This window comes from Canis aureus, chromosome 16, assembly GCF_053574225.1.
Source record: "Canis aureus isolate CA01 chromosome 16, VMU_Caureus_v.1.0, whole genome shotgun sequence".
In the NCBI taxonomy this organism is placed as follows: domain Eukaryota; kingdom Metazoa; phylum Chordata; class Mammalia; order Carnivora; family Canidae; genus Canis; species Canis aureus.
The window spans coordinates 46,828,373-46,842,259 of NC_135626.1; the positions used below are offsets into that span (position 1 = coordinate 46,828,373).

The following is a 13,887-nucleotide window of genomic DNA, read 5'->3' on the forward strand; positions in this document are numbered from 1 at the left end:
TTGGCAGTTAAGCCATGGCTTTGGAAACTTCTCATTGGAAGATGATCTGCGAATGCCATAAAGATGGTACCCAAAGGAAAGGTCAGACGTGTGCCCTCTTTTCACAAAACAGATCAACAAATCTAGGGTTAGATGGATGGAGAAGACGTTTTACCTTGGCTCGCCTTCCTCTTCCTTTTAGAGACTTCACCTTTTCCTTTTCCTAGAAGGTCCTTCTTACTCATCTTTGCACGGTTAGTGAATAGCAAAACAAATGCGAATGATCTCTTCATAAGGAACACACATCCCAGCCTCTGAGAGCACCTACAGTGGATTCACTTGAAGTCTTTCAGGCCATGGGCATTAATTAATCAAGTTCCCAAAGGACATCTTCCTCAAATACAATTCCACCATCTCTTATGCAGGAGGCAGGGCCTGCGTGACAAACAGGCCCAATAGTATGGCCTCCATAGAGAGGCTGCAAGGGCCCCCATACAAGGGCTCCCTGCCTCCCTCCACACACGCATCCACATACCCACACAGCAGTCCATGGTGTGCACCCCCCCGCCATTAGGAGTGAGTGGGTGGTCACTCATGAAAATGAAAACACCTCCAGAAAGGGAGGCTGTCAGTTGTGAGAGACCTTACTTTGAACTCACGACATGCCTTAGGAGCAGGGTGGAAAAAGCCTGATGAAACTAGACCCTCGAGGAAACTTTCTAGATGGTGGGAAAGGTATAAAAGAGGAAGTGGGAAAGTATGGTCTGTGAGACTAAACTGGCCTTACAAAAATAACAGCACCCCTTGTGCTCTCACCGCATGCTGGGGTCTGTGTGAAACACCACACCCTTAACCTCCATAGCCCAGGGAGAGGATGTGGCTCTCCTCCCCCCTTTACACTCGAGGGATTGGGGTGGACTCTCCACCCCCTACCCCACCCCTTCACAGAGCTGTCCTCTGTTAAAGATCCAGTATTGCCTGGTTAGTATAAAATTGTGCTAACTCAGAACTGGTCCATATCCCCTATGGTACCAGCAGGTGGAAGGGTGATCATTGGCAACATGTGGAATACCATGATTTGTATCACCAGTGTGACCCCAACATTTCCTGTCTCAGAGTCCTCTGGGGTCCAGGGGACTTCAGCATGCCACAACCCTCCTGAGCGGCTGAGAAAGTGAGGACACCCCTTTCCCCGATTTGGGGTCAGGCTCCCACGTGGTGCTGTGCATGCTGCCATGTTTCTCAGAGCTTCCAAAAAGGCAGCTCTGCCTGCAGCCCTGTCTTTATTGGGTGCCCTGGTGGACCCTGCAGGAGAAGACTATCCAAGACAGACAGGAGACTTTGCTATCCCTGTCCAGGGCACCAGAGCAAACCCCCTCCAGCCTGAGACCACCTGCGAGTGAGCCCCGTATCGACCTGCCAGTTGATCGGATAGATCTAGATAGGCTGAAGCCCAGCTGGGCCCCAGGGTGAATGTCCCAACCTTGCCACCACACCTACCTCAATATTGGTTGAAGATCATGAACTGAGGTTTTTAGCACTTTCCAGTTGCAAAAATAACACAGCTTTTACTGTACTACAAATATGGTTGTAGAGAACCACAAGTAGGACAGAAATCTCAACTTCTTGGTTCAGAGGTTGCTGTCTGCATTCCCACCCAACATCCTGGCCTTTCGACATGGGCTGTGACTGATGGCCCTGCGCGTGTGGCATCATGCTCGTAGCCCGCTTGCTTTGTGAAGTGAAAATGAAATAAAACAGGCTGTGTCCCCTTGCTGCTGCCTTACTATCAGCAGTGCCTTTCCATGGAGGGGTTCGGTTCCGAGGGTCATCGAAGGTTTGCAACGGAGTGACTTTGCGTTATTCTTTGCTGTGGCTGGCTTTTGAATCCAGTAGGTGTCCAGATTCAGAATTCTTCCTGCCTCTCCAGTCCCAATTCCCCCGGGCCACGCTCTTCCCTGCCGAGGACTCTTGAGAGAGCTGCCACCTGTGCTTTGCAATAATTTACTGACCTTTTCTTCTTTTTCTCTTTTCTCTGCAGTGTGGCAAAGGCGCAGAAAACTTTGACAAGTTCTTCACACGAGGGCAGCCTGTCTTAACACCACCTGATCAGTTGGTCATTGCTAACATAGACCAGTCTGATTTCGAGGGGTTCTCGTATGTCAACCCCCAATTTGTGCACCCCATCTTACAGAGTGCGGTATGAAACTCACCACGAAGAACCATTGTCTCCCCCGCCCCCAGCCCTCCAGCAGTGGGAAATGATCCTTAACCCTAAAATTTTAAGGCCATGGCCTTTTCTCTTGTTCTAGATGGGGGCCTGAAAATTTTAGGGTTTTTAGTCCAAATGTGAGCAACGGTTCAGGGTCTGTCTCTTACAACCAAGAACATTACCTTAGTGGAAGATGACATAATGTACAGTGTCCAGCTTAATTATGTAGAAGTCACATCTGGCTGTAGGTTGACCCTTCCTAGAAAGCAAACAAACTCTCCCCCTTTTTCGGTACGATTTGATGTATTTTCCTTGCCTTTCTGTCAATTTCCACCATGGAGGTCCCCCAACCAGAGATGTTAAAATGAACCTGTCCCAGTCCAGTGGGCTAGACACCCCTCCACCTGAGACGTCTTTGGAATGAAAGAACGGGGAGCCCAGAATGTGAACCAGGTGGGATTGGGAGTAGGGGAGGCTTTGAAATACCCACTGCTTCTGTTCTCTGCCTCAGTGGAAACGGTCCCTAGAATTTGAGAGGCCGAGATGAATCAAGTCCCCACCGGTGAGTCATTTGCAAGCTCACCGTTACCATACATCGACAGTCGTAACCCAGTCATAGTCCAGTGATTACTGGTCTTAGAGCAAACCTCAGATGAACGTTGGGTGAATCTGTCAGCTCCCCAGTTTGGTTGACGATTATCTTGATACTTGCATTTCTTTTTAAGAGGCCAAATCTTCTAAGGACTTTGCTAAATGAGCATGTGAAATCATTTCAGATCAAGGATAAACCAGTGTGTATGTATGTTCATTCTAATCTCTGGGAGATTATTCTGTGATCCAGGGTGCCATCAGCAATCATGCCACTACTCACGAGTGTTGTTAGCCAACCCCGACCCTCCAACCAATATTTTGCTACCTATGTCCTAAGAGGCTGAAGCGTACACCCCCTCCCCTTTTGTACTTATTTATTTACTAGGCTGCAATGTCGTTTACGAGAGTACGGTGTACAGTAACTTAGCAGAGTGTTGACTATAGCATAAGTCTCCATTGATCGATTTCCCTCCCATCTCCAGCCCTTGACATCCGCTAAGGGATGAAAACCAATACAGTTCAGGTCTCCATTTCCAGTTCATGTTGAATGACACACCTGGAGCTGTAGAATCAGGAAAGCCTGGATGCACATCAGCTTGAAGATGTTTTATTGCTAGAAGGATTTTAATATGTTTTTGCAGATGCATCATGCAATGAATTTTGCATGTTTATAATAAACCTTAATAACAAGTGAATCTATATTATTGATATAATCGTATCAAGTATAAAGAGAGTATTATAATAATTTTATAAGACACAATTGTGCTATATTTGTGAAGGCTCTTGTTTCTAATCTGCTTTTATGATTAAGTTTTAGCTTCATTCCTTGCTGCTGTGCTTCCTCTTCCCTCATTCCCACCCCAAGCAAACCCTGCACTGTATCAGATATATTAATTTTTTTATCGTAGATCTAATTTTGAAATGAATGGCTATTTTACATGATCAATTAGGCGCATATATATATATATATATATATATAAAATATATATATATATATACCCACACACATACATATTTTCGATTCTACCTGCAAACAAATGTTTTGTTTTTGGGGATTATTTCTGAGATAACACTCCCTCCTAGCTCCTCAGCACCATCGTCCACTCCTTTACCACTCTTCCTCTTGGGGACATCAGGAAGTGTTTGACTCCAGTATGCCTAGTATGTTTGTGTAGGTGTGATGTTGTCACAGCCCCTGGGCTGGACTTTGGTTTTTCCTTTTCAGCCTTGTTACTGTTAGTGACTTGGGGTGGGAGGGACAGGAAGACGCCCATCCTGCTATGTATGCGTGGACACACCAGAAGCACACCGTCCGTCTTGCTGCCCCCAGAACGACTCGCCGTTTGCTCCAGCACATACAGACTTCATGAGACAAACCGTCCAGTCTGGCAGCTCCCCCGCCCCATCCCGACACAGCCATCCCCTGGCTCTATCCGCAGACTCGTTAGAAGCTACAGATTTTCTTCCACCTGTTGCTGGAACCAGCCTTTCCAGTCTCATGAGGAGTACATCTGTGGTGAGACACTGTGAGACACTAACGCAAGGTCCTCGGAGAAGCCAGCCTCCTACAGCAGAAAGCACATCCGACGTGGAAGTGATTATCCGTTCTTACAGGGGCTGCTCTAAGTCCCCTCATTCTCCAAATGCGTCTCCCAGCTAAGCACCGCCTCATTTTTTACTCTCTGTTTGCCTGAAATTCATGTAACACAACCACAGAAGGGTCTTTGAGACTGAGAGACCTGGTCTGTCCTGGGGACTCTTGACTGGAGGAAGAGATGGGGTAGGCAGTGGGTCAGCCCCAAAAAGAGCAACTTCCTCCGCCGTCTCTTAGGGGCTGTGGACATCAGAATGCAGAAAGGGCCCTGGCACACCCAATGCTGCAGTCCTGCGGGGCAGCACACTTTGGGGACCCTTCCTTTGCCAGGGACATCTCATTCGGTTGAGTAGAAAAGGGACCAGTTTATAGAATGAGCCTAGGAAACAAAACAACAGTCACCCTGCCCCAGGATGGGGCAGCAGCAGGACGGACCCTCAGCCAAGCCCCAGGCAGCAAGGAAGGTTCCAGAAAGGAACACGTTGGGGGGTCAGGGACCGTTCATCCCTGAGCCCCATTTTGTCTGCTTGTTTCTATGCCAGCAGCAGTCTCAGGCTTTCCCTCACACAGCCAACACATTTCCAAATTATTCATAATTCTCCAGGAAACATTCATCATCTTAGCTGGCTTGCGTTCTTTCAGAATGCATGGCAAAGTTTTAAAAGAAAATCTCCTGGCTGTGGGGCCCAGCGCTTGGCCTGCAGGACAGCGGGCTTGAAGACGAACTTGGGAGGGAGGCGGGAAGCCCCAGGGCCTGGTGAAGTGTGACCGTGACGTACCCTGTTTGGTGTGTGGCTTTGTACCAAGTTTAGGTAAAGGCTAATGCTTTAAAGGTCTGAGCAGCCCAATATAGAATAAACCTCATGGGTGACCATTATAGAGGAAGCAATCGATGTAGTTCAGTGGCGTCGTCCCAGTTCGTGGGCATTGTGTGAAAGCCACAGGGAAGGGGTGCTCTTTTGACCGCAGCTGGCGGCTCTAGAAGCCCCAGCCCTGAGCACTGCCCACCTCACTGGGGCCTGTGGAGGTCCAGGGCCCTGCATAGTCTAGCTCGGTCTGGTTCTCCGCCAGATTCTCTGGTCCCAGACTTGGAAGGGCCGTTCACGTTGCCTTGCATTATTTTCCCTTGGACGGTGGCTGCTACTCAGCAGCAGAACTTGGCTCTGAGGTGGCAGGCCAGTGGGCAGGCCAGAAGGCCACCTTCTCTTGGCATCTTGTCTAAAGACACTAGATGCTTGGTTTAGATGGAAGTATCCAGAGTGTGCTGGCCGAGTGTAGCCCTCAGAAGTCAATGGGAGGTTCCCTAGAGGCAGGAACTAATTCAGAAGGTAATGGTTGCTCTTCAGCACATCTGCTTCTCTTCGATCCTCATGACCTGGTACCAGTGAACGCAACATCACCGTCTGTCTCTTCTCCTGAAATGTGTCAGACTTCCTTATTAGGAATTTTGGCAGAGGATTGGAGAGTTTAGGACGCTTTGGAAACTTGACCTGAGATCTGTTGAAAGGTGATGTGAAACAGCCGCGGTGATACAACCAGCCAGTGATTGTGGAGAAAGTCTCTGAGCTGCAGTCCTCAGGTGATGTGCTTGCTGGAACTCGTGTGTAGACCCCAAGCGAGTCACTTACTGATGTTCAGAGAGGGGAGAGGTTGGTGGAGGCAGAGGTCAGTAAGGCGTTTAGAGAAGAGCAAGGATTGAGTGTATCCCGGAGGAGGAAGCCAGGAGGGTGTGGAAGGAGAGGGCATCTCAGGAAGGAAGCTGCTGCTATTTCCAGCGGCTTTGCCTTGTTGGTTGTTGATGCACTTGACAGCCACTGCTGGCTGGTCCTTGAGAGCAAGTCTGTTGCCAGGAACACGGTCTAGTCCTCCTCAAAAAACATCTCCTGAATGCCAACCGCATCCGCACCAGCTGCTTGAAGCCCCCTTTCTCTGCCTGCCTTGGGGTGGCTCACAATTCCCGGGCAGAGCCAAACCATCCAGCATGCCCCGGGAGCCAGTAGGTCCCCACCCGTTTGCCTCTGTGGCTTCCTGCTGAGAATGATGGTGTCTGGGGGTGGATGGAGAAGTGGCAAAAAGAACTAACACCGCGGTTCCCACCTGATTGCGCCTAGCAGGAGAAATCTGATTTCTTGCTGGGATTCATTTTCTCAGTACTGAAGAGGGAGGAAAAGTGAGAGTCTGATATTTTTAAATGGCTCAGAAAGGCAACACCAACTGACAGTCATTTTCTCACTTTGGTCTCATGAAGTCACCTCTTTCTTGTGTGTGTGCATATCACACCATTCCCTGTCTCTTTAAACCCGGCAAGGGCAGGAGCGCCTGTTCCCCCACCGAGCACGCTAGTCATCATCAGGAAGGAGATGCTGACCCAGGGGCCCAAAGGATGATGTTCCGGGAGCAGCGAAGCCGTGACAGTTACAGTGAAGGAAAGGGCACCCTGGTTATTAGTGACCGCACACTAATGTGACAAGTGGGGAGATATTTTTTTTTTTAAACATTTTCCTTGAGTTGCTTGGGTAACATCTTATGAAACATACCAGACTGTAAACATGTCTGTCATTTCCCATTTGGGTCGATGCGACAAATCGGAAGATACAGAAAATTGCGAAAGGTTACCTGAGTTTTAGTGAGTGAAGGCATCTAGAAATGGCATCAACCGCAATCCTGTTAACTTTCTAACATCAGGGACTCTTTGGGAGAGTTAAAATCATGTATGACTAGGACCCTTGTGCCTCTGATCTGTGTGATTGGGTGTCAGTGAATAATTGTGTAGGTCAAACTCAGTCATCAAACAGCCTTACAGTGACCCTACACTAAGCCCCACAAAGTCCAAAGACTTTTTTTTTAAACCTTAAGAAAAAAAAAAATTGATAATTCCAACAGAACAACTGAGTAATACTGGGCTATTTGTACTTTTTTATAGAGAACTTTAATAACTCAATTCTTCTTTTAAAAATAAGTTTTTAAAATAAAACTACTGACAATTTCCTAAGATTCCAACCCCGTGGAGCCTGTAGGAGGACTCAGCTGGGGTCCGCTAGAGCGCGCCCCCGACCTGCCCTCCCACTACAGGATATTCCCGTGCCAGTGTATATGGAGTCCACGCGAGAACGGCTGGAAATTCAGGTGGAATGTGTTGGCAGACTGAGGCCCCCCATGTTTTTAATGCGCACTGGGGACAACCATCTAAGGTCTAGAAACTTTTGGACCATAGGAAAGATAGGTTTATGGTCCTCTTCCAGATGCAGCCCTAGGAGAGCATTCCCATGGGGTCTCTGGATCCCTTTCCTTGCTCTGTGAGGCTCTGTGACCACCTTTTGGTTTGGGGGGCAGGGGGCTTCCTCAGCTCCGCCTCCAGTGCCCCCAGGTCCCCCACGGCTCACAGTCCGTGAAAATTCAGAGCTGCCCTGTAAGGATTTTGTCCACTGGGCAATTCAGATATACTTCGATATCCCTGAGAAAGAAGAGGCAGCAGCAAACACTCCCAAGGGCATCTGTCTCAGAATTCTCTCTTGCATGAGACAGAAGCCTACTTTTCAAAAACTTATCAAGGCTACTTTATAAGAAACTTTTTTTTTTTCTAAAATCAGACAAAAGGTGGCTTTGCATATTCTTATTAAATAACTGTGTCTTTGTCTCCTCTGCTTAACTTTAGGAGTATTTATTCCTGTGATTGTTCATAGATTTTTGTTGATATTTTTCCTGGAAGAATGTGATTGTTTTCTTAAGGGGATTAGTGGACTATTCAAAATCATCCACGAAGGCAGGTTATTCTCTTGAGTCTTAGTGGTCTAAAAATTCACCTCCTATCTCTTCTATCAGGGTCTTTCGGAATCTCTTTTATAGATGGTCAGAGACATTTGAAATCCTTGCTTTTACCACATGAGAGAGAGAGAGAGAGAGTGTGTGTGTGTGTGTGTGTGTGTGACATGTCATGTTTGAATCATTAATTGGAAAACATCGTATAAGACCCCAAATCTGTGCGGAGGAGGAAGACGAAGAGCTGGAGGTTGAGGTTTTTCCTTCTGTGTAAGCACCTACTGACAAAATGTAGAGGCCATTCAACTGTCCAATAACATTTGGTTTAAAGGAGGCAAGATGGATGTATAAATTACTGCACTGCTTTCCTCAATTTGTATAACCTCTGATCTTTGTTTGCATGACATGCTTTGTTAGATACATTAGTTGTAGTTTGGAAGCAAGTGTGTACGAATAAATACAATGATCATTCCTCTGTGTCCTTGGTCTCATTTGCTTGCTCCCTTTGTGGCATCGCAGTGATCTTTCAGCAAGCATGCAGCCAGCATTGCAGTCCGGACTCTTCCTTTTTTTTTTTTTTTTTTTTTAGTCCGGACTCTTCTATCTGTGCGTGCCTCTCTCTCTAAGGTCACACTGCCTTTTTTTTTTTTTTTTTAAGATTTACTTATTTATTTATTCATGATAGACATAGAAAGAGAGAGGCAGAGACACAAGCAGAGGGAGAAGCAGGCTCTATGCTGGGAGCCCGATGTGGGACTCGATCCCGGGTCTCCAGGATCACGCCCTGGGCCAAAGGCAGGCGCCAAACCGCTGAGCCACCCGGGGATCCCCCACACCGGTTTTTCTTAAACTGCTTTGTGCTTTTGATTTGAAACCCAAATAGTTACCAGAATAAAGTAGTGGCAGGTTGTCCCTCGTTCATGTATCAGTCCTGGGTGGAGCACCTGCTGGGAGCCGGGAGGTGTGCCAGGTGCCAGGAATGTGCTGGAGAAGGGAGAGGAACACCCGGGTGGCCCCTGCCTGCGGGCTCTTCCGTTCTTCACTCCTGAACGGCGGGGCACGCACAGCAACCGATGAGGACTTTGTCCGTCCCGTTGGCCGCGCTATGGACCTGGTTTCAGGATTGCCACCACTCTTGGCATCAACAGCCTTCATCCTGGGTTTATTTTATTCGCGGGTGTTTGGGAATGTTCCATGTTTCACATTTTAAAAATTACCTGCGGGGGATGCCTGGGTCGCTCAGTGGTTGGGCGGTTGCCTTTGGCTCAGGTTGCGATCCCGGGATCTGGGATCGAGTCCTGCATCGGGCTCCCTGTGGGGAGCCTGCTTCTCTCTCTGCCTGTGTCTCTGCCTCTCTCTCTCTCTCTCTCTCTCAGTCTGTGTCTCTCATGAATAAATAAATCTTTAAAAATAAAAATAAAAATTACCCCCCTGAGTCTTAACACTCTAGAAGGTATTAACCTCAAAAAAGAGTAAAAGCTGGGGTGCCTGGGTAACTCAGTTACACATCAGACTCTTGATTTCAGCTCAGGTCATGGTCTCAGGGTCCTGAGATCAAGTCCCATGTGAGACTCTGTGCTCGGCAAGGAGTCTGCTTGAGATTCCCTCCGTCTCCCTGTGCCCCACCTCCAGCTCACACGCACTGTCTCCCCTTCCCTCCATCCCTCATTCTTCCTTTAAATAAATATCCACAATGGCCAAAGTATGGAAAGAACCCAGATATCCATCGACAGATGAACGGATAAAGAAGTGTACACACACACAGAGAGGAATATTACTCAGCCATCAAAAAGAATGAAATCTTGCCATATGCAATGATGTGGATGAAACTAGAGGGTATTGGGGCACCTGGGTGGCTCAGTGATTGAGCATCTGCCTTCAGCCCAGGCCATGATCCCAGAGTCCTGGGATCAAGTCCCACATCGGGCTCCCTGCATGGAGCCTGCTTCTCTCTCTGTGTCTCTGCCTCTCTCTGTGTGTGTCTCATAAATAAATAGATAGATTAGATAGAGAGTATTAGAGATAAATGGAAATAAATCAGAGAAAGACATATGATCTCACTCGTAGAATTTAAGACACAAAACAGATGAACATAGGGGAAGGGAAGGGAAAATAAGATGAAATCAGAGAGGGAGACAAACCATAAGAGACTCTCTTAACTGTAGTAAACTGAGGGTTGCTGGAGGGGTGGTGGGTGGGGGGACACGTTAACTGGGTGATGGGCATTAAGGAGGGCACAGGATGGAATGAGCACGGGGTGTCATATGACTGATGAATCACTAAATTCTACTTCTGAAACTAATAATACACTATATATTAATTGATTTTAAATAAAAAAAAAAGATTTGAGAGGGACAGAGATCGTGAGAAAGCATGAGCAGGGAGGAGAGGGAGAAGCAGACTCCCTGCCAAGCCGGGAGCCTGACACGGGGCGCAGTCTCAGGACCTCGAGACCACAACCGAGCCAGAGACAGACGCTCAACTGTCTGAGCCACCCAGGCGCCCCAATAACCCTACTTCTAAAAGCTGAGGGTCAAAGGTCGCCTTTGCTTGCTCCTCACCTCCTTTAGGGGGCTGCTCTCCCCGCAGGCTCAGGGCTTTGTCCCAGGGGGCCTCCCTCCCTCCCCACCTGCAGCCCCCAGCCCCGTCCCCTCCCAGTGCTCCCACACCTGCCAGTCCTGGGTTCTCTGACCTCAAGGCCTTGCTCCCAGCCCACCGACTGGGGTTCCAAGCGAAGGCGTCCCTGGGTTAAGGCCCCATCCCCAACCTGCCGCGCTCACACCTGAACCTCCTGGAATCAGGGCTCTCTCGGCTGCACCAGGGGGACAGTGACGTGGCAGAAGAAGAGCCTCGGAGCACTGAGGGTGCGGCGGCGGCTCCCGGCAGGTCACTTTTACACACAGGTGGCTCGTGCCTCTTCCTCACATGGCCTAGCAGAGCAGCAGCGGGAAGAATGGCCTGGCCTCAGTTTCCCCGGTGTGCTGGTCTATCTTCCCCGAGCCTAGCTCAGCGCCGCATTTTGTCACATTCCCTCTACGGCAGCGCAGGCCGGTGCCGCGTGGGTCACCTGCACAGAGCAGCGCCCTCGGCAGCGGCCGGTGACCGCGGGGTGTGCCCGTGCGGGGGGCGACTGGGAGGCCCGGCAGGACCAGGAGCCCCCCACCCCCACCCCCGCGGAGGCCGCGGGGAGGACCCCGGGGGAGCACCAGGCAGACCATCAGGCCTCTGTAACCCACACAGCAGGCTTGCTGCTGCCTGGCGGTCCCCAGAAGCCTGTCCCCACCCTTGTGGCCCAGGGGAGCCTCCGGCTGGGCGGGCAGCCCGTCGGCAGGTGTGCTTCCTGCACCCACAGCCTCCTGCCGGTGCCCAGACCCTTGCATCAACCCCCCCACCCTGTGCCCACCCCGCACCCCGCACCCCTTCATCCCGGGTGCATCTGCTCCAGAGAGGCAGTGGAGGGGCCGTTAGGAGCCGAGTCTGCAGCCACACTGCTTGTGCTTTGTGCCTCCCCGTGCCTCAGTTTCCCCTCTATGTAAGGGCGTGACCAGGTGCCTAGCCCACAGGGCCACGGAGAGGTGAGTCTGTGCGAGGCTCCCACGAAGGAAGCGTCCGCTCTCGGAGGTTCCGCGGAGACCAAGCCCAGGGTGGCCCAAGCAGAGCGTGGCCGTCGGGGGTTTCCCTCTTTCCGTCCTTTTGGAGAAAGGGGCCGCGTGTCAGCTCATGAGCCGATTCTGGCGGGAAGGGAATTCTGGAGCCAACTTCAGAGTCCGGGCGCAGGGCTGGCCGGGGGTGGGCAGGAACCCCCGGCGGGCCTAGGAATTGAGTATGGGGGGGCAGGGGAGCCTCAGCCTGTGGCCCCCACGGCCCTCCTTTGTTACACTTACCGTGTTGCCATTTTTCATTTCTCTGCGGGAATCCTGCACGGCCTGCCTTCCCGGTTTCCTTCGTGAGATGGGGCCCCGTGCTGAGTTGTGCTTGCAATTGCCCTTCCAGGGGGCAGTATAGCTGCAGCCCAGGGTGAGAGGTCAAAACCAGTCCTCCATCCAGTCCTGGCTCCGCTGTCCCGTGTCTTTACCTGCCCACTAATAGCCAGTCCATCAGCAAGTCTTGTTGGGTCTACTGGACAGCCATGGTTCTCCCGGGGCAGAGGGCAGTTTTGCAATATTCGAAGACATTATTGGTTGTCACAGCTGGAGGAGGTCACTGCTGACAACTAGGAGGTACAGGTCAAAGGCCAGGGATGCTGCTAAACACTCTGCGATGCACAGGACAGTCCCCCCCCACACCCCCACCAGAGAATGATCAGCCCAAAATGCCAGTGGTGCTGCTATTGAAAACCCTGTTCTAACACACACTCCATCTTTTCCCTTCGAAAGGTCACCCTCGATCGCCCGTGACCGGGTCCCAGCAAATACCTTCCCTGCTTAGAGCCCTCCGGCGGCTTCCCATCACCCTTAAAATAAAACCCAAACCTTCCCGTGACTGAACAGCCTCGTGCAATCTGGCTCGAGGCGCACTGGCTCGATGCTTAGGGGGTGAGCTCAGGAAAGCGCGACCTGTTTATGGGTTCGTGTGTGATCCCAGCCCCGGGAGCAGCGCTTGGCACAGAGTAGGGGCCCGGAGGAGTGTGCGTTGGGGGAGTGAATGAATGAATGAATGAATGCACCTGAGACTGCTTGGAGTCTAGCAAACCATTGCTGTGTTTGGGCCTTGGTGTTCACAACCCAATTAAGGACACAAGATGTACACACACACACACACACACACACACACACACACACACACACATAAACACACACACACAGAATTAATGAAACATAGGCTTTCAAAAACTTTTCGGGAGCCTCTGCCGAGGAAAGCGGCGTCCTGAGTCTGTCCCTCGGGGCTTGTGCCCGAGGCCGCCTCCAGCCTCGCCCAGTGCGTGTGCAAGCCCTGAGCCTTTCCTCCCCTGTTGAGCGCCCTGGGGGTGAAACTACAGCCACAATGCTAGTGCCCGCGGCACAGCAAAGGCCATCGATTCTCACACTCCGTCCCCATCCTGAGAGTGCGCATCACAGGGAGAAAGGCTGTGCCTGCGGGGAATGTGCGAGAATCGCTTTCAGCTCCAAGAAAGCAGAACTGGATGTCTCTCCAAGACTCCTTTTTTAAAAAGCTAATTCAATAAATAGATCGCGGAGAGGTCTATTCTGGGCACAAGAGGGGAAAGTACAACATGGCTGTAAAGAAAGGAAGGAGCTGGCGGTGGGCTCCGGGACTCAACAGAAACAGGTGAAAATGGCAAAAAACAGAAGCATAACGCAGATCACACACTCACGCACACATACACACGCGCGCCAGGCGAGCATCACAAGGACACGGGGCACTCTTCTTGTTCCTATGCACGCGTTTATTTCAAGCCCGTGGCAACCACAGGGGCAGGTCGTATTCGCTGTGCCCATTTTATTTTTATTTTTTATTTAATTTTAAAAACGATTTTATTTATTTATTCATGAGAGACACAGAGAGAAAGAGGCAGAGACACAGGCAGAGGGAGAAGCAGGCTCCATTCCATGCAGGGAGCCCGAGCGGGACTCGATCCCGGGACCCCGAGATCACGACCTGAGCCGAAGGCACACGTTCATCCACTGAGCCACCCAGGCGGCCCTCGCGGTGCCCATTTTAGAGAAGAGGGAAGGAAAGTCTGGAGAGGTCAAAGGACAACCCCCAGGGTGAGCGACACCGGATAAACCGAGCCAACCGCCAGAGCAGAGGC

The 13,887-nt window shown here is 50.6% G+C and overlaps 1 protein-coding gene across 2 annotated transcripts in view; it reads left to right on the top strand.

The window, feature by feature from the left end:
• The window catches only part of PRKCA (protein kinase C alpha), a 395,491-nt gene extending 386,885 nt beyond the window's left edge, over positions 1 to 8,606 (top strand). For both annotated transcript variants that reach the window (XM_077853719.1, XM_077853720.1), the window contains one exon: positions 2,021 to 8,606. In XM_077853719.1, the coding sequence (XP_077709845.1) occupies positions 2,021 to 2,185 (165 nt within the window). In that variant the 3' untranslated portion in view covers positions 2,186 to 8,606. The remainder of the gene's footprint in view (positions 1 to 2,020) is intronic.
• Positions 8,607 to 13,887: the final 5,281 nt, after the last annotated feature.